At 33.7% G+C, this 18,809-nt stretch overlaps 1 protein-coding gene across 2 annotated transcripts; it reads left to right on the top strand.

The window, feature by feature from the left end:
* The first annotated feature begins 4,460 nt into the window (after window positions 1-4,460).
* On the top strand, window positions 4,461-14,040 carry LOC138915150 (NKG2-A/NKG2-B type II integral membrane protein-like). 2 transcript variants are annotated; one of them, XM_070269872.1, is made up of 7 exons: window positions 4,461-4,594; window positions 6,411-6,488; window positions 6,985-7,080; window positions 7,583-7,636; window positions 8,169-8,320; window positions 12,917-13,020; window positions 13,253-14,040. In XM_070269872.1, exons 2-7 carry the CDS (start codon window positions 6,419-6,421, stop codon window positions 13,371-13,373), a joined length of 597 nt encoding a protein of 198 aa, XP_070125973.1. In that variant the 5' UTR covers window positions 4,461-4,594; window positions 6,411-6,418; the 3' UTR covers window positions 13,374-14,040. The 2 variants fall into 2 exon arrangements, with proteins under 2 accessions (XP_070125973.1, XP_070125972.1); XM_070269871.1 differs by lacking the exon at window positions 4,461-4,594 and having other exon boundaries at window positions 6,294-6,488; window positions 13,253-13,800.
* Window positions 14,041-18,809: the final 4,769 nt, after the last annotated feature.

The raw sequence follows: 18,809 nt of genomic DNA, 5'->3' as shown, positions 1-18,809 counted from the left end.
TCCCTAATTGGCTTTCTCAATAACTTTCCATGCAGTGTTTTTACTTTACTATGGTATCCTCAATTTATATTTTTATATATATATACACATGCAACTTTTCACACAGAACTTCCATATGCTTTTTAGAGACAAAGGCATAGCTATGCTAGGAGACCATTATAACATAGGCACTTTTTGGCTGTTTGAATATAGGTATAAAAAATAAAGTAGCAAATATCCTTTTCATTTAAAAATATTATTCCTTTATGGGATCAAGATGATCAGATTTAGGGGCCGGCCCAATGACTGAGTGGTTAAGTTTGCGTGTGCTCCACCATGGCAGCCTGGGGTTTCACCAGTTCGGCTCCTTGGCATGGACAGACACTTCTCATCAAGAGACACTGTGGTGGCGTCCCACAAACCACAAGTGGAAGGACCCACAACTAAAACTATACAACTATGTAGTGGATGGCTTTGGGGAGAAAGAAAAATAAAATGATTGGCAGCAGATGTTAGCTCAGGTGCCAATCTTTACAAAAAAAAAAAAGATGAACAGATGTAGCCTTTATGGCTATATTACTTCCAGTGGTAAATTCACTGAAATCATAGGAAAAAATATTTATAAAATAATCAACTCTTAAAATAAATACAAAATATAAAATAAATCCAAAAAAATTTTTCGAAATTACTTAACATGATAAAGCAAATGCAATGGGATTCAAAAAGTTTAAGTTAAATTTAAAAGTAAACCAAATTAAATTATAAATTAAACCATTCAATGGCAAATATAGCAAATAAAACAGAATAAGAGATGCAGGGTCAGCTTAAAGGTAGCAGATAATAAAAGTAGTTGAATTTTTAAGACCATTCTCAGAGCAAGAAATTAAAGATCTTCCTTAAATTTTTAAATTTTATTTAAAGGTGATCAATGCTACATGGCTTTACTTTGAATCTTGAGAAAGAAAAAGCATTAGAATTTTCCCTGTTATTATGCCTCTGAGAGAAATTCACTGTAGAGTTTGATTTTTGACATAGGGGACGCCAGATTTTATGCTAAGTGTAGTTAAGAGAGTAGCTTACCACCAATTACGACCACCTGCAGAGGTATGGAAATCCCAGAAGTCAGAATGTAAGGTATCCACATACCCTATCCAGTGGCAAGGCTCTTCCCACAATTTCAATATTGCCAGAAATAAGCTTCTTTGCATATTATCTGAATTAGTTAACAAATTAATAAAAATACTATTTCATGATAGAAAAACATTGCTCAAATTTCAAGCCCCAGTTATCAATATGAACAGACAATTAAAAATCACCAAACTTTTGAGGAGAAAATCATCAACCAAAAGAACAACAGATAAGTCTAAACAGGAAATTAATTGATCCAAGACAAGGTTTTTGAACAGAAGTAATGAGACTTCCTGAAATGATCTTGGGAAAATATGGCTTTTGTGTGTATAGTTAAATGTCTCTTCATCTCAACAGCTACGACTTTGGAATAAAACAGCAAGTGGAACAAGCAGGATGCAATGATTGAAGAGTTTGAATCTGAATTCCTCTACCCTTCAGAGATACTCAGCATAAATAACAAGTAGAGAAATAAGAAATAAAAATATAAGCAAGGTTTGAGGGATGAGGAATCTCCTTACAACCATCAGGAAGATTGATATTTTGTGATTACTGAGGGCAAAATATAAACATGTAACTATACATAGAAAATAAAATTAAGGTATATAGAAAAAATTTAAATAGAAAACTTCTAGAGACATTCTCAAAGCAGGCTGTGTAGAATTTGAAAGCCACAATTCAAAATTTCAAGTCATCCAAAAAAAAAAAAAAAAGGTGTCAAAGAATATAATTCTGGAATATAAAGTATAGATATTAAATGAACAAAATATAAGAGATAGAAAGGAACCATTAAAAAAAGAAGTTATTGCCTGAGATATTTGTGATGGGAAGAAGCCAGAAAAATTTGGAAAAGTCACAAATAGTAATTTTAGAGATTAAAACAAAATTATTTGGATGAAAAGTCAGTGGATTGATTGAAGAACAAGATTAGAAACATTTAGGGAGAAAGTAAGTGAATCGAAAGAACAATTGAAGTAAAGAGAAACTGCAGAAACTAGAAAAGATACTAAGACATGAAGGATAAATTTTCCGGGATGGAAAGACAGGGAAATGAGGACAAGTAATATTAGAAGAGACCAGAACTGATTATACTCAGGATTGATGACACATATGATACTCAGATTCAAGAAGCACAATTCATCGCCATCAGAAAGCATACATTTAATAAACATCTGGCTGCATCATGGTAAAACTATTTTGAATTCTTCTCCTATTTTTTTAAACCGATCACATTGGATGTTTGCCCCAATAATACTCAAACTATTCCCTACTTTGTGAATCCATTAATAAATTCTCATCTTACTCAAGTTAGCAGCAACATCAAACACAGTAGTTCACTCATGCCTCATGGAAAACTTTTCTCCACTTGGCACCCAAGGCAATACATGTTCTTGGTTTTTATTCTTATCTTCTTGCTACTCCTTTCAGTCTTGTTGGCTGATTTCACCTTTCCCTCTTAATCTCTGAGTGCCACAAGGCTCAGTCTTTGGACTTCCTCTTTTTTACATCTAATTTCCTTGGTGACATTATCAGTCCCTTAGTTTCAAGCACCATGTATATGCTGAAAACCCAAATTTTATACTTTCCAGACCAATTCTCAAAATTTAACTCAGGACTTAGATATCTGAGTTCCTATGCAACAGCTTCAGCTGTATGTTTAATAGCTAAATCACGCTTGACATGTCCAATCAGAAAACAAACTTCTGACCTCTCTGCCCCACATCTACCTCATGTATAATCTTTCCCAACTCATTTAATGGAAACAAAATGCTTCCCGTTGGTCAAAGCAAAAGTCATGCTTCATCCTTGACTTCTGTCCTTCTTTCTCAGACCACATTCTACACAAGAGAGTCCTGTTAACACTAACTTCAAAATAGGCCAGAATCCAGTCACTTCTCACCACTTCCACTCTACACTGGCCCAAGCCACCATCATCTCTTGCTTGAATTCTTTTAATGGTTTCCCTGTTTCCGACCTTATTCTATATTTCGTTTCAGCAGCCAAAGTGACACTATTAAAATATAATCAGATAATGTTATTCATCTGTTCAAACCTAGGTAAAGCCTTACAGAAGCCTGGTTGATCTGAGTCCTGTTACCTCTTGCATCTTGTCCTCTAGCACTGTATTTTCAACCTTTTCTTTTCATTATCATCCTCAACCAACTAAGGAGCCATTCCGGACATATTTTCTTAGCCTGTCCCCATGAAAATTCAAAACCAAAAGTATGCTACACCTCTCTTTATGTACTTTAGGTATATCTGTGCTTTATATATAAAATGAATAAGAATTTTTTCACTACCCTCAAGAACCCATTTTTGTCCCGTTGTTAGCGATATCAGCTCGTTGAGAGTGCATGCTCTAACCCTATTTAATTTCCTTAGGAATGATAGATAAACATTCTCTTTTTTCTTGACATAAAATGAAAAATGATAAAAAATAATTCCATTTTATACAAACTAGATCATTTAAATTTAATAAATTAAGTCTTTTTATGTTCATATGCGATTTAACTTGTGTTTTAAAAGTCTACTTTTTATGCTATTCCCTTTTTTTAGTTACTGAAATTTTCAAAAATTACCTTTGTTTTCCCCCTACATAGTTAGACTCGGACTTTTGTCATTTACAGCAAAAATTTCTATTAAAATATAGACAATTAGTTATAAATGGAGGATGAATCAATGAATAATATAATGAACAGTAATTTCATAAATCAATCTCTGACATGGTGACATAGTTCAACATTGTTTAATGTTTTTTCTTTCCTAGAGACATTTATTTTTATCAGGAGACATCCAAATAATTTACTTATTAGTAATAAGATTGAATGCAGGAATTTTAAGAACAAAGGCGGAGAAATTGAGAAAAAATATTGGGACTTCATGATCGTTGTGACAGTTACCACAAAGTTGAAAATGGAGTCATTCTTCAGAATAATTAGTGACAAATTTCATTAAATGTCTATTGTTAATGATATTATGATTTTAGAATTTTTTCCACTATAATAGAAATGACACATGAAAGTATAAGGAAAAGAAGTATGAAATCTCAACATTTAGCAACCTTGCCTAAAAGTAGAACATACACATCTAAGAGACTCTCAACAAGACCTAAGTTTTTAGTGTTTGTGATTGAGAGGAAGCACATTAACAGCGGGGAGTGGTCAAGTATCTCTCAGCTGATATCTTTTAGAATATGAAAACAATTTCTCAGAGGCACTTGACAATGTACAAACTGAATGACACACTACAAGCTCAAAGTCTCAGGTATTCTGATGGTGTGTGAGGTGATAAACTGTCTTCAAAATAGCCCACGTGTAAGAACTTCCTGTTCAAACTTGAAGTGACACACTGATGAGAAATCTACTTTTTCTGCTGTTGCTTCACTCTGAGCCTTCACAGAGCCGTCTGTGAAGTCCACAGATATCGTTTGTTACAAGAGTAACCTGGCCTCCCACTAGAGGATACACGACTCTCTGGGCAACAGAAGGTATGTAATGCTACTTTCCTGTCTCTCTACTAGCTCAACTCAATTAGTGGGGGATTACCGATGCTAGAGATGATGCAAAAGTTCATATATAATCAAATCAAAAAGGACATTAGTATCTTTATTTGAATAATTCAAGATAAAAAACAAACATAGAAACATGAAATAAGTTGGAGGATTTCTTAAATATCGAAATTATTGCCTGTGAAGAATAGTTAAGTGCGTATACACATGCATATTTGGATTTGTAAATCAATATAATTTAAAGTGGAATCTCATAAGGATCATGACACTGAATAGTTAATTTTGGATTTTGTAATCAGTATAGATATTATTTTGTACATTATTTATATTTAGCCCAGCATTTAAAAATAGGTTCTTAAAATGCATTCATCCAAACATGAGTGTGAAATGTAAACCCCCCCCGTACATTTACTTAGATTAAATAAAGTAGTTTGATTTTTATTAAAAATCACAATGAACTAATTTCCATAGTATGCTAATTTAAACCTAAGTGTAAACAATCAAAAGACTTTAAAATGTTGAACAAAACATTGCAGAGAAAGGTATACCACACTGATAAAGAGACTCCTGTCTAAAGAATTAAATTATACTGTCTAACTGGTAAGGTTCACAAATAATAGATAACTGTGTTAAAATAATAATTAAATTAACTAACACATTATTGAGAGCTTATTAATGCCAGATTGAGTATAAAGTGTTTTGCATGCATTATATCATACACATTTGTAGTCCCATTTTAGGTTAGTAAATGAAGTTGCTAGACACTAAGTAACTTTTTAAAGGTCACATGTTGTAAGTTTCAAAAACAAAATTAATTCCAGGTCTTACTGACTATGGAGCCCCTTGACTGAATTATTAAATTAAATTCTATGATTTATCACAATTGAAGCTACCCTCACTGATTTGACAGCCGTAAGATCCTTCTGGAAGTTTGCACCAACAGTGTGCTTCCATAAATCATCTACACTTTTATTGATCTTTTATAGCTTCATATCTTAGCCATTAAATCAATTGCCAATTACATGTGTATATTTTTTAAAAATCTGTGTTATTCTTAATATTTATAAGGCTTTGGACAATTTGGGAGACTCAAATTTATATATTTATACTTTATAAAATATATCTTTAAAATTTTAATAATTTCTCAGAACTCCACGGTCCTTCAAAATAAAGTTTAATTGGTAACACCTCATCCCCTTTCAATAAATAAATGTAAGTCAGTAAATAAAATTAATTTAGTGCAGGAAATGACAATGCATGCTAATATCATTATTTCCTCAACTTTAGAACATTCAATCTTTAACCATTAGTGGATTTAAAAATTGTCATAAAAAAAATTGGTGCATCATTTTTCTTCCAATATGGCATTTTAATTTTGACAGTTATTCCAATAGTGTTAAATTGTTTCCGTGGAATCTGACTCAAATTAATGAGGACATTATTATCCATCATCTTCTTTATTCCACACTAACTGATTGCTTTTCATTGCTGCAACCAATAACATTGTGTGAAATGTAGAATACGGTTTAAAAACTACTTAGTCTATCATAAAACACTTACTTAAAACTTTAAGGCACCTGAAATTAATATAATGTTGGATGTCATTTATACTTCAATGAAACTGAATAAATAGAGCTCTAAGGAAACTAGACTTTTACATTGTTCAAATGCAAATGAGTACTATTACTCACGTCACACTCCACCCATTTAACTATACTAGCGATCTTGTCATTATATACACCATTGGTTAACTACTTAAGTTCAGTTATGGAACGCAGTCCCTGTCATTACTCAGCAGCAGAGATGAATGACCAAAGAGAAAACTACTCAGAACTGAACGTGGTTAAAGACCCAAGAAGACGTCAAATGAAAGGTAGGACACTAAGCTCCATTTCAGTAACTCAACAGGAAATATCTCATGTGGAGTTACACATTGAAAATACTTCCTAGTGTCTTCAATAGAATGACAAGAACGACTGCTGCACAGGTAAAACATTTAATAGACACGCAATATCACTGTCCTAGGGTGTGCAGCTGGGACACAGAGGTGTGAGGAAAGAGTAGAAAATCATAATATTTTTCATTTGTGAGGATCAGGGATTGAAATTGGAATATGGTATTCTAACATAAAATCTGAGGACTAATTTTATTCAGGCATTGTTAAAATTTGTAGCGTTTGACCAACAACTTGTAGCCCCTTATATTCACTGAAAATGCAGTAGTATATATTCTGAGAGAAAGATTATAATGGTAGATATGGGTTTGGGTTCCAAGTTTATATATATGATTCCCCGTGCATGTGTATGTAAACTGTACGAAGAACTATCTCCATCTCTCCTTTCTCAGTGTTTTTATTTCTCTCCCTGCAGATTTACCATCACCTTCCGAGAAGCTCATTGCTCTGATCCTGGGAGTCATCTGCTTTGTCTTGTATATTGTAGTAAGGTTGATGCTCCTTGTTCCCTGTAAGTAAATTTTTGAAAGATTGTAAGGGAACTTTCACCTTAATGATGGTCAATGCCTCTATACATTTCATAATATTGTGGGTTAGAATTCTTATTTTAATGAATAAATTTAGACTGAACGTGGAATGATTAGTCTGAATTCGTTAATTATAAATAACAGAATGATTTTAGAGGGTAATATACATACATATATATGTGTATATATGCCTATATTTTCACTTCATAACTCAAAGAAGTGTTTTAGGAGACTGAACGATCCTACTGAGAAATATAATGTAAGTTTTGTGATTGGTTAAAGCAAATATTGTGAAAGATGGTAAAGTTGGTCCTGAAGGCTTTTGAAATATTTTTCCCCCAATCTTTATTACTTTATTAATTTTTTGGTAAAATCTTCTCAAATTAGATTATTCTAATTCTAAACAATATACTAAATTTCAAAGTAAGAAACTATGATTTATTTAGATAATGTTAATTTTTATATGAATTAATTTAATCTTTATAGGTACTGTAAGCCTGGCACAGAACAATTCATCCCTGGCAACAAGGAACCAGAAAGGTATATTGATTTCCAAAGTTCTGATATTAGTATATTTTGATTTTGTCTCTAACTTAAGCTAGCTAAAATGATAATAGATTTTTGGGGGGATGATGAATTACAAAATCTAGTAATACATGTTCATACATGATAATTATAGGACAGTCTCTCTTTCTGTGCAACAATATTAAGAAAATTCATTTAAAATCACCATACCGATTGCTGCTGACTGGATCAAATTTTCTACTGATCAGATGTAAACAATTTTACTAATCTAAAATGGTGATATTGTTCATTGAATTTCAGGACATGTATAGAGTGGATACTTTTGTTTGTGTTTTTGCTTTATATGAGCACATAAATTAGGAGATTAGAGGCTAACCGTCCCTGTGGTTGCGTGTATGAGTGTGTTTTGATTTATATGTACCAGCCTGTGAGGGTGCATAGATAAGATATGTACATATATGCTTCTACCTATGCAAATATGTAAGCTAATATTCCTTTTTTTTAATTAAAATTGTTTTGGGATATGTATTTCATAATCTTTCTCCAGCATATCATTGTGGTCATTGTCCAAAGGAGTGGTTCACATATTCCAACAATTGCTATTACATTAGTATTGAAAGAAAAGCATGGAATGAGAGCTTGCTGGCCTGTGCGTCTAAGAACTCTACCCTGCTTTATATAGATAACGAAGATGAACTGGTAAGATTTCAAATGTTTCGAACATTTTACTAAAAGCTTATTTCAGTCAATATTATATTTGTGAAAATCGTCCAAATTTTTGTACTTGTTGGTAGTTTTTATTTTAAAGTGCATGTTGATCACAACTGAAAAAAACCATATAATTACATATGAGGTGACAATTAGAAGTTTCCAGCCCCCAGCAGCCCCTGAGTGTACTCTTACCACTTCTCTTCTCTCCTCTCTTAATCAGCATTCTGATTTTTAATGTTATAAATTGTCTTTGCTTATTTTTAAACACTATATAAATGGAACATTTAGTATACATTTTTATGTGTTTTTTTCTTTTACCTCCATATGATATTTAACAATTCATTCATGTTATTACATTTATTTGTATTTTTTTAATTTTTCACTTCTGTATTATATGATTATGATGTTTTTTAATCTATTCTACTGAGAGATAAATGTGGTTGATTTGAATATGTTGGTATTATGAATAATTATTTTATGAAAATCATTGTGTATGTCTTTTCCCACATATTGTATTTATAATAATTTACATATTATACATAATATGTCATATACAATAAATTATTTTCATATAATATAAATATTATATATATAATAATATTAATTTATAAGTATAATTGCATTTCTGTATAATTATAGTTTACTATCTTCTTTGCATTAGAATGAAATTGTGGGGTCATAAATATGTGTATGTCAAATTTATTTTGTTATCACAGTTTTTTAGTTTATTGTGTAAATACACATTTTACCAATTAGTCCCTTCAACCAAAACTTAATATTATCAAGAATTTTAGTATTATGTCTGATTGTTATATAGTAATTTCATTATAACATTAACAGGCATTTTCTGATTACTATTAAATTAAACACATTTTTCTGGGGTCTTAATCACTAGAATATTCTTTTTCGTGATAATGAGAAGTGTCTGTTCCTGTCTCTTGCCCATTTCTCCTGTGTTGTCTTTCTTCTTCCTTCCTAGAAGTGGTTCTATTTTGGATTTGAGGTTGTTTTTGATTTAATCAGATGAAAACAGCTTTTTTGACTCTGTGACTTACCTTTTTTATTCTGATATTGGAGTCCTTCAATGATCAGAATTTACTCATGTTATCAGAATCCAATTTACCATTTTGAGTATTAGTGATTATTTTGGACCTATTTCAGAACTTGGTCGAAATTCATGACAATAGTCTCCCACATTACACTCTAAGTTTTTTGTTTTTCCTTCATTTTTTAACTTTTACATTTAGGTCTATAATACATTAGGAATGTATGTTTTGTGATGCTGTGAGGTGGAAGTGAAGTTTATGCTTTTCTACATGATTATCTAAATGATGGAATATAATTTATAGCGAAGGTGATGTTTTCTTCATAAGTAACTTTATAGATATATATAATGCATACGCATATATATGCCCTAATCAGCTTTATCTAGATAATTTATCTTCTTGACGTTTTATAGTTTACACCTAGGTTTATGGCCAATTTTGAGCTTATTTTTGTATATAATATGAGGTATGTATAAAATAATAACTATATTATTTTTATTTTGCATAACAATATCCAATTGTTTCCACAACATTTGTTGAAAAGACTATGCTATGTCTACTTTATGAGTTTGCATCTTTGTTGAAATCTGCATTCCACATATGCGTGGGTATACCTTTGCACTTTCTAATCTGTTTTATTGATCTAGTTATCTATTTTCATGCCAAGTCTGTACTGTAAGCATTTTTTTACAGTAAATTTACATTAGTTACATTAGTTCTTTTTCAAAGATTTATTGTTTGTTCTAGGACGTTGTATGGATATTTCCTCATTATGTCTATCTTTTTAAAGATTCTTTTGCTTTTCTTTTTTTTAAGCAAGTATGAATCTTAATTTTATCAATGCCTTCTGCATCAGAGTGATCACATCTTTTATCTTCTTTACTTGGTTAAAGTAACGGATCAATACTATGGAGTTTCATATGTACATCCAACATGGCATTGCTTCAACAAATCCAGTTTTTTCATAGTGCGTGATGTTTATATATCACTGGAATGTTTATATCATTTTATGATTGCAACCGATATGTAATTTCCCTTTTTGTAAGATTCTCATCAAAAATACACATAACGTATTTTACCAGCCTCATTCATCTTGTTGCAAGTGTTTTCTATTTTCTTTATCCTACAAGAGATTTTATGAGATTGGCACTATATGTTTTTGGTACATATTGCTCACATCAACATGAAATGATCTGCAACTGAGCGTGGAAAGTTTTTTGAATTACAGATAAAGTTCTAATAGAAGTTTTAAGACAAGCATAGTAATTGTATTTCTTTTTGTTTTAGTTTTCACAAGTCGTAATTGTTAGAATTTCTTCCTCTGTGTGTCTGTTTTAAAATGCATTTGCATATTTTCATAACATTGTCTTATAATTTTATTGAGGTATAATATACACACAAGTGGATGCAAATACTATATTCCAACAGCTTACTGAATTTTCATCAAGTGTAACCATCACCCAGAATGAGAAATTGAAATTTGCCTGCGCTACGAAAGGGCACTTTTGTATTCTTTTCTGCATTAAAAAATACTTTATATCAATGGAATCATGCAGTATGTGTTCTTTATTTTTGGCTTTTTCAGGTAAAGCTAAACTGGTGAAATTCATCTACATTGTTGCATGAAGTTGTAGATGGTCCATGCCTCTTTCCTGTTCCATTGTCTGATTATGTTATAATGTATTTATCTATTCTACTGCTGATGCTCTTGGATATTTGGGTATTGTTCTATTTAGGGCTTCCATGAGTTATTCTGCCATACAAATTTCAGTGTAAAGTTTCAACAAAATATGTTTATCACTTCTCCATTCTATAACTTTTAACTGACTCTTCTTTTGATAGCTTCTTGAGAGGGAAGCTGCTCAGATCATTCATTTTAGAACATTCTTCCTTTTGAAATTGTGGCAAAATGTTTTTTTCTAAACACTACTTTAGTTCCATCCTAAAAATTTTTACATGTTCTCATTTTATTATCAGGTATTTGCTAATTTTCCTTTTGGTTTCAACTTTGAACGATAGATTTTGCAGAAATGTGTCACTTTCTAAATGACTTGGAAGTTCCCATATTTCTTTCTGTTGTGATTTCCACTTCAGTTCTTTGTCTTCGGAGAATATAATTTGAAATGTTCTAATCCTTTGAACTTAGTGATACCTATTTATGAACTAGAATATTTTCTATATATGCCAGTTATATCAAGCTGGTTCATAGTGGTTTTACACTCTTTCATATTCTTACTGATTTTATGATCAGCTGTTCTATCAATTATTGAGGAAAGAGCTCTTAAATTTTCAACAATAATTATTAAATTGTTTATCTTTCTTTTTAATTCTCTCAGTTTCCACTTCATGTGATTGTGGGTTCTGCTGTTAGGCGAATATAGGTTTTCATTGTTTTATCTTCCTCTTGTACTGATGGATTTAATATTTTTAAATGTTTCTTTTTATTTCTAATAATGTTTCCTGTTTTAACAGCTATTTTGTCCGATATCAGAATAACAATTTCTGCTCACTATGGTTACTGTTGATAAGCTGTATTTTTTCCATCCCTTTCACTTTCACCTATTTATGCCATTGAATCTAAAGTGTGGTTTGCTACAGAGAGCATATAGATGAATCTTACATTTTCATTCAGCATTTTTATTCAGATATTTTATTATCTTTTGATTGGAATGTTTATTCATTTACATTTAATGTAATAACTAATATAGTTGGATTTAGGTCTGCCATTTGCTATTTGTTCAGTTTCTGTCTTTTGATCTTTTCTTTCACCTTTCCTAACATCTTTTGTGTTAAACAGGTGTCATTTTAGTATTTTAGCTAGTATGGAATCACCTTGTCTCTTCTACACATGTACACAATTTTCCATCGTCCACGGATGTGTAGAGCTAATCTCATCTCTTCTTTTGTACTCTCATTTTTTGTACCTTCCCATTATATTTATGATTGGCACTGTGTGTGGCACAAAAGAGATCACAACCTTGGAATAGAAAAAGTATGGGTTTCCCTCATTCAGTACCAGGCAAATATAGCACTTTGAGCTGAAAAGGTAGTGGGCTATTTAGCGACCCATTCCCCTCTGCTAATCAAGTCTGCCTCTGTGGTAACAACACCACTGAGTTTTTCTGTCTTACCAAAACTGTAAAAACTACAATTATTCTTGCTCATCGGCTGGGCTGGGGAGGAGAGCAGGCATGGGAACAGTTCTAGGCAAGAAGACCACAAATTTGCTCCATTCTTACTTGAATCTACAGCAGGTTTTCCAATAATAAATACTTCACAAATTGGTTTTCCAATAATAAATACTTCACAAATTATTATTAATCTTTGATCAGTTCTCAGAGCCCTGAAAGTGTGTTTTTGTCCGTCGTTTTCTTCACTTAGTCATACTAATACGTTTTCCTAATGTGTCCAGTGTGTAACACTATAATGTAAATTGAAAGACTATAAATTAAAAAGAATTAACTCTATTTGTGGTTAGAAAATTCAAATTAGTATAAAAGCACTTTTTTGACTTGTCTTCAAATTTCTTTACTCATAGAATTTTTTGGTCTCCTTGCGTGTTTACTCATGGATTAGACCCTCTCATGGAAACAATAGTAATTCCTGGATGTCGCCAAGTGGCTCAACTTTCTCTTCAAAACTGTAAGTTGCTGGAGAACTCAATATTTTATGCCTTGAAGGAATTAATCTTAGAAAGAAAAAAAGAAATATATGAACAGTCATATAAACACAATTATTTAAATGTTTCCATAGAAAAAATTATATGGAAAATATTCAGATTTAGGTTATAACTACTAGTCTAAATGCATTGTTTATTCATCAAAATATGAAGTTATATTATACAAATAATGATATAATATTCTCTGTATTTCAGGTTCTCAAGATCTTCAGAGAGAGGCAAAAATTGTGCATTTTTTGATTTTCCAATGAAGTCACTTTCTTCCGCATCCTGTTTGGAAGAAAGAATGTATATTTGTAAGCAGCAGGCATTTTAGCTTATCTAAATTTGATATAATGCTACTGTCACCATCTATAAATAACATATTTGTAGTTTCTTCAAAGCCATAAATTATTTGCTTAGAATTATTTTTTAAGATATTATACTTTAGTGAAGTTTCAGATTCACAACCAATTTAAGAGGGAGGTACAAAGATTTCTATGTCCCCCCATCCCAACACGTGCGTAGGCTCCTTCTTTATCAACATCACTCACCAGAATGCACACTTGTTACCTAGGATGAATCTATATTAATGCATCATAACCACTTAAAGTGCATAGTCAGCCTGAGGCTTCACTCCTGTGTTGTAGAACTATTTTAAAATCTTTATTGATATTAATTTTTAAAATATATGCCAAGTCCATATTATACATTTCTTAAGCTTTTGCTATTTTTTAAAATAAATCATGTATAAATTGCAAATCATAATATCAAGAACTGTTATTGCTAGCCACAGTAAGTTGAATCAGTCCACTCATATTTTCAGATTAAAAGATATGTCTTCATCTTGGAAGGCATTGAAAATAAGGAAGTAATAACCTTGGGGGACGAGGTATATAAGTTAGAGTCAAGTCAGAGGATGGAATCAGGGTACATTTGATGCAAAGAATTATTAACTATTTGTTGAAAATTGTCCACTAAGAAAGGATAAAAGAAAATCACACAGAATAACATGATTACATATTATGTATTTTTAATATATATATAATTGACATAATGTTATATTAGTTTCAGGTGTAGAATGTAATAATTTGATATTTGTATCTATTGCAAAATGATCACCAAAAGAAATCCCGGTAACATCTGTCACCAGAGTTACAAACAAAAGAAATTTTTTCTCGTACTGAGAACTTTTTCTCTTTCTTTCTTTCTTTCTTTCTTTCCTTCTTTCCTTCTTTCTTTCTTTCTTTTTCATTGCAGTAATATTAGATTATAACATTATATAGCTTTCAGATGTACATTGTAATATATTTCGAATTCTGTGTGGATTACATCGTGTTTACCACACAAAAAGTAATTATAATCCATCACCTCACATCTGAGGCTAATCACCCCTTTTTCCCTATCCCCTCCCCCCCTTCCCCTACGCTAACCACCAATCCAATCTCCATCGCTATGTGTTTGTTTGTCCTTGCTTTTATCTTCTCCTTATGAGTGAGATCATACAGTATTTGGCTTTCTCTCTCTGACTTATTTCCTTTAGCATAATACTCTCAAGTTCCATCCATGTTGTCACAAATGGCTGGATTTCATCATTTCTTATAGCTGAGTAGTCTTCCATTGTGTATATATACCACATATTCTTTATGCATTTGTCCCTTCAAGGGCACCTAGGCTGCTTCAAGTGTTGGCTATTGTGAATAATGCTGCAATGCACATACAGGTGCATGTATCGTTATGCATTTGTGTTTTCAAGTTCTTTGGATAAATACCCAGCAGTGGGATAGCTGGATCATATGGTAGATCATAGGGTAGGCCAGTGTTTCCTTATTGATCTTCTGTTTGGATGATCTTTCCATTGCTGTAAGTGGAGTGTTAAAGTCCCCTACTATTATTGTGTTACTGTTTGTTTCTCCTTTTAAGTCTGTTAATAATTGCTTTATATATTAGGTGCTCCTATAGTGGGTGCATAGATATGAACTTCTTGTTGGATTGTTCTCTTTATCATTATGTAGTGCCCTTCTTTGTCTCTTGTTACAGTTTTTGTTTTAAAGTCTATTTTGTCTGATATAAGAATTGCTATCCCCGCTTTCTTTTCTTTTCCATTTGCATGGAATATCTTTTTCGATTCCTTCAGTTTCAGTTTATGAGTGCCTTTAGGTCTGAAGTGTGTCTCTTGTATGCAGCGTATATATGGGTCTTGTTTTTTTTTATTCAATGAGCCACCCTATGCCTTTTGAATGGAGCATTTAGTCCATTGACATTTAAAACAGCTATTGATAAATATGTACTTATTGCCATTTTGTTACCTTTTTTTTCTGGGTGTTTTAGTTGTTCTTCTCTGTTCCTTTCTTTTTCTCTTGCTCTCTTCTCTTGTTTTTTCATGGTCTCTTTAGTAATATGTTTGATTTTTTTCTCTTACTTATTTGCTTACTTATTATAGATTTATGATCAGTGATTACCATGAGGATTGTATATAATAGCCCATGTATATAACAGTCTATACCTAGTTGATAGACTTTTAGCTTGACCTCTTTTTAAAAGCTCTAATTTTTCACTCCCCTTCTCCCACATTTTATGTTTTTGAAATCATATCTAATGTCTTGTTTTGTGTCTGTCTATTCATTACCTTCTTATCATTGAAATAGGTAATTTTAGTACTTTCGTCTTTTAACCTTCACGCTATCTTCACAGGTGGTTGACCTGCTACCATTATTATATTTGGACCTTTACCAGTGATTTTATTGGCTGGTTTTTGGTGGTGGTTTTCGCTGATAATTTTTTTATCCCTATTTGGGTTCATCACTTTCCCACTTAAATAAGTCCCTTCAACATCTCTTGTAGAAATGTTCGTGATAAACTCCTTTAATTTTTTTCTTGTCTGGGCAGCTCTTTATCTCTCCTTCCATTCTGAATGACAACCTTGATGGATGGAGTATTCTTGGCTGTAGGGTTTTTCTTTTTAACACTTTAAATATGTCATGCCATTTTCTTCACCCCTGTAGGATTTTGCCTGAGAGGGCCACTGATAGCCATATGGGATTTCTTTTTTATGTCACTTGTTGCCTTTCTCTTGCTACTTTTAGGATTCTCTCTTTATCTTTAATTTTGGACATTTTAATTATAATGTGTCTTGGCGTGGGCCTCTTTGGGCTTTTCATGATTGGAGCTCTCTGTGCTTCCTGTACTTAGATGTCTGTTTCCTTCCTTAGGTTAGGAAAACTTTCATGTATTATGTCTTCAAAGAAATTTTCTGTCCCTTTGTCTCTCTCTTCTCCTTCTGGGACACCTATAATAGGAATGGTAGTGCACTTCATATTGTCCCAGAGTTCTCTTAGACTGTTCACATTCTGTCTAATTCCTTTTTCTTTTTTCTGTTCAGCTTGGGTCGTTTCTTCTAGTCATCTGTCTAGCTCACTGATCCATTCTTCTGTATCTTCTACTCTGCTATCGAGTCCCCGTAGTGAATTTTTCATTTCCAGTATTGTATTCTTCAATTATGATTGCTTCTTTTTTATATTTTCCAGTGTTGTGTTGATGAGCTCACTGTGTTCATCCAGTCTTCTCCCAATATCTGTGAGCATCCTTATGAGGTTTTGTTTGAACTCTTTGTTGGATAGGTCAATTCTTTCTGTTTCATTTAGTCATTTTTCTGGGGTTTTGTCCTGTTCCCTTGCTTGGAATGTATTCCTTTGTCTCCTCATTATGCCTCTTTCTCTGTGCTTATTTCTATGTATTAGGTGAGTCAGCCACATCTCCATAATTTGGAGAAGTGGTCTTTTGTAAAGGATGCCTTTTGGTGCCCAGTAGTGTGCTTCCTTCTCATCACCAGTACAAATGATCCAGGAGTGACTCCTTTGTGGGCTACTGGTGTCCTTCTGCTATGGCAGGGTTGCTCTTACTGCAGGTACCCAGGGAGTCTAGTCTTTCCTTTCCTGGCCAGCTGTTTGTGAATCTGGTTTGGGGAGCTTCGGCACCATTGGCTACAAGGACTAAAAGCACACTCCTGTTGCAGTTTTCCTGTTAATTGTGTAGGTACCCAGTGTAGCTGGTTGCTTGGCTCAGGGCATTACAGCTGCTGTAAGCCTCAGGACTACACGGTTGTTGTCAGTTCTCTTAGGAGTGCAGCTGAGTGAGGCTGGCCTTAGCCATGGGAGCACTCAATTATTTTAGGTTGTGGAAGATGGAGCTGATCCTTTTTATGGCTATTTGTTAAGCACAGGTCTTCTTCTGCTGCTAAGCCTCACCCTGCACAGGACAACACACACCGTCAACACATTCCTGACCCATGCACAATTCCCGAAACCCTAGATTGTATCCTGATGCCCCATGGAGAGGCCCCCACCTCTCCATCAATGCCCCCCACTGTCCCCATGGTCCTCAAATAGGTCCTGCCCAACAGAGGCAGACACACCCTCCTGCCTATAGAGGATCAAGGCACCCAGTCAATGAAGGCTGACAAATAACCTGAGGGTTTCCTGTTGGGCTGGGTCAGTCCCTAGAGCAGGCTGCCTACCCTGGCTGAAGTGGATTAAATCTGTGCTCTAGTGGGTGTCATAGACCCAGGGATAACAGCCCAGGGGAAGAATTTCAATGACTTCTGCTGGGGTCTGTGTCAACACACAAGGACTTGCTCACAATAATGGACATCACCAATATCTCAGTCTCCAGAGAGGACTCTCCTCTCTCCAAGATGCCACCAGAGCCCACCAGGTGTGTCTTTTCACCAAAGGACTGTCAGCCTTCTCTCTGGTGATTTTAAGTTGCTGAGACGGGTGAGTTTGTGCATGGGCCCTTTAAGACCTGGGTCTTTTCTGCTTTTGTCTGCTAGGCTTTCTAGGCATATCTCTGCTGCACTTAATACCCAGCAAAGCCAGGTAGTAAGACCCTTGTCTCAGTTGTGCTGAGTCTGAAGATTGCTTATAGCAGTATCGGCCCCCACTCCAGACGTCACTCCTCCATGGAGGGCTGCGTACCTTAGGGTAGCTCCCACCTGGCTGGCTTAGAAACTCCATTACTACTGGAGGTGACTTTTTTCTCTACAGAAGAAATTTTTGCCTCTTTTGCCTAAGTCAGGAATGTCCCTTCTGTGGGGCTTCTTTTTATCCAGTTTTCAGTTTTCTACCCAGGGTAATAATTCCAAAAATAGTTGTAACCTGGTTGTGTTTTTGGGAGAAGATGAGTTCAGAGTCTGCTTATGCCACCATCTTGATGGGATCTCTCTACCTTATGATTAAAGGAGGGTACTCAAAGAAGGAGTCACCTTGTAGCCAAGTTTATCACCTAAAGAAGGTCTTTAGAAATCATTGAAGACAGTGTGGCTTTAGACAACTTCATGGTAGACATTTTCACTGGATTGCCCAGGGACAAAGCTGTTTCACAATCAGCAGGCTGAAATTAATGAAGATGGCTCTCGGGCTATAACTGGCAAGCAGGAAGAATGCCTTGCCAGATTGTCAGCAGACAGAGGCTGGAGGGCAGGGAAGTATGACTGAAACTGGACACAAAAACTTGCTAGAATACCATAGGACTTCCTGCATCCATGCCACTGGAACTGCACTATATTAGCCAAAAGAGAGAAAACACCATGAAACCAGGAAGAAGAGCCTTTTCTCCTACAGTGCCTATTCAGTGCCTTTTACTGACAAAATTTAACATCATGTGAGCTGACGAGGGAGAAAAGTTTATGGGATCTATATCCATTTTTTTCAGAAAGCAATGGAAGATTGTTTTAAGCTGCGAGTAATAAATTGTTAATTGACATTCAAGATTA

This window comes from Equus caballus, chromosome 6, assembly GCF_041296265.1.
Source record: "Equus caballus isolate H_3958 breed thoroughbred chromosome 6, TB-T2T, whole genome shotgun sequence".
NCBI lineage: Eukaryota > Metazoa > Chordata > Mammalia > Perissodactyla > Equidae > Equus > Equus caballus.
Note: the sequence above shows the minus strand (reverse complement) of the source record. Positions and strands in the feature narration are given on the sequence as shown.

What these genes read in the sequence shown, in the direction of transcription:
- LOC138915150 (XM_070269871.1), top strand. Translation starts at nt 6,383, where the DNA reads ATGGAACGCAGTCCCTGTCATTACTCAGCAGCAGAGATGAATGACCAA. An exon ending in AAGAAGACGTCAAATGAAAG is followed by an intron (nt 6,489 to 6,984) that starts GTAGGACACTAA and finishes CTCTCCCTGCAG; the next exon opens with ATTTACCATCACCTTCCGAG. An exon ending in GGCAACAAGGAACCAGAAAG is followed by an intron (nt 7,637 to 8,168) that starts GTATATTGATTT and finishes ATCTTTCTCCAG; the next exon opens with CATATCATTGTGGTCATTGT.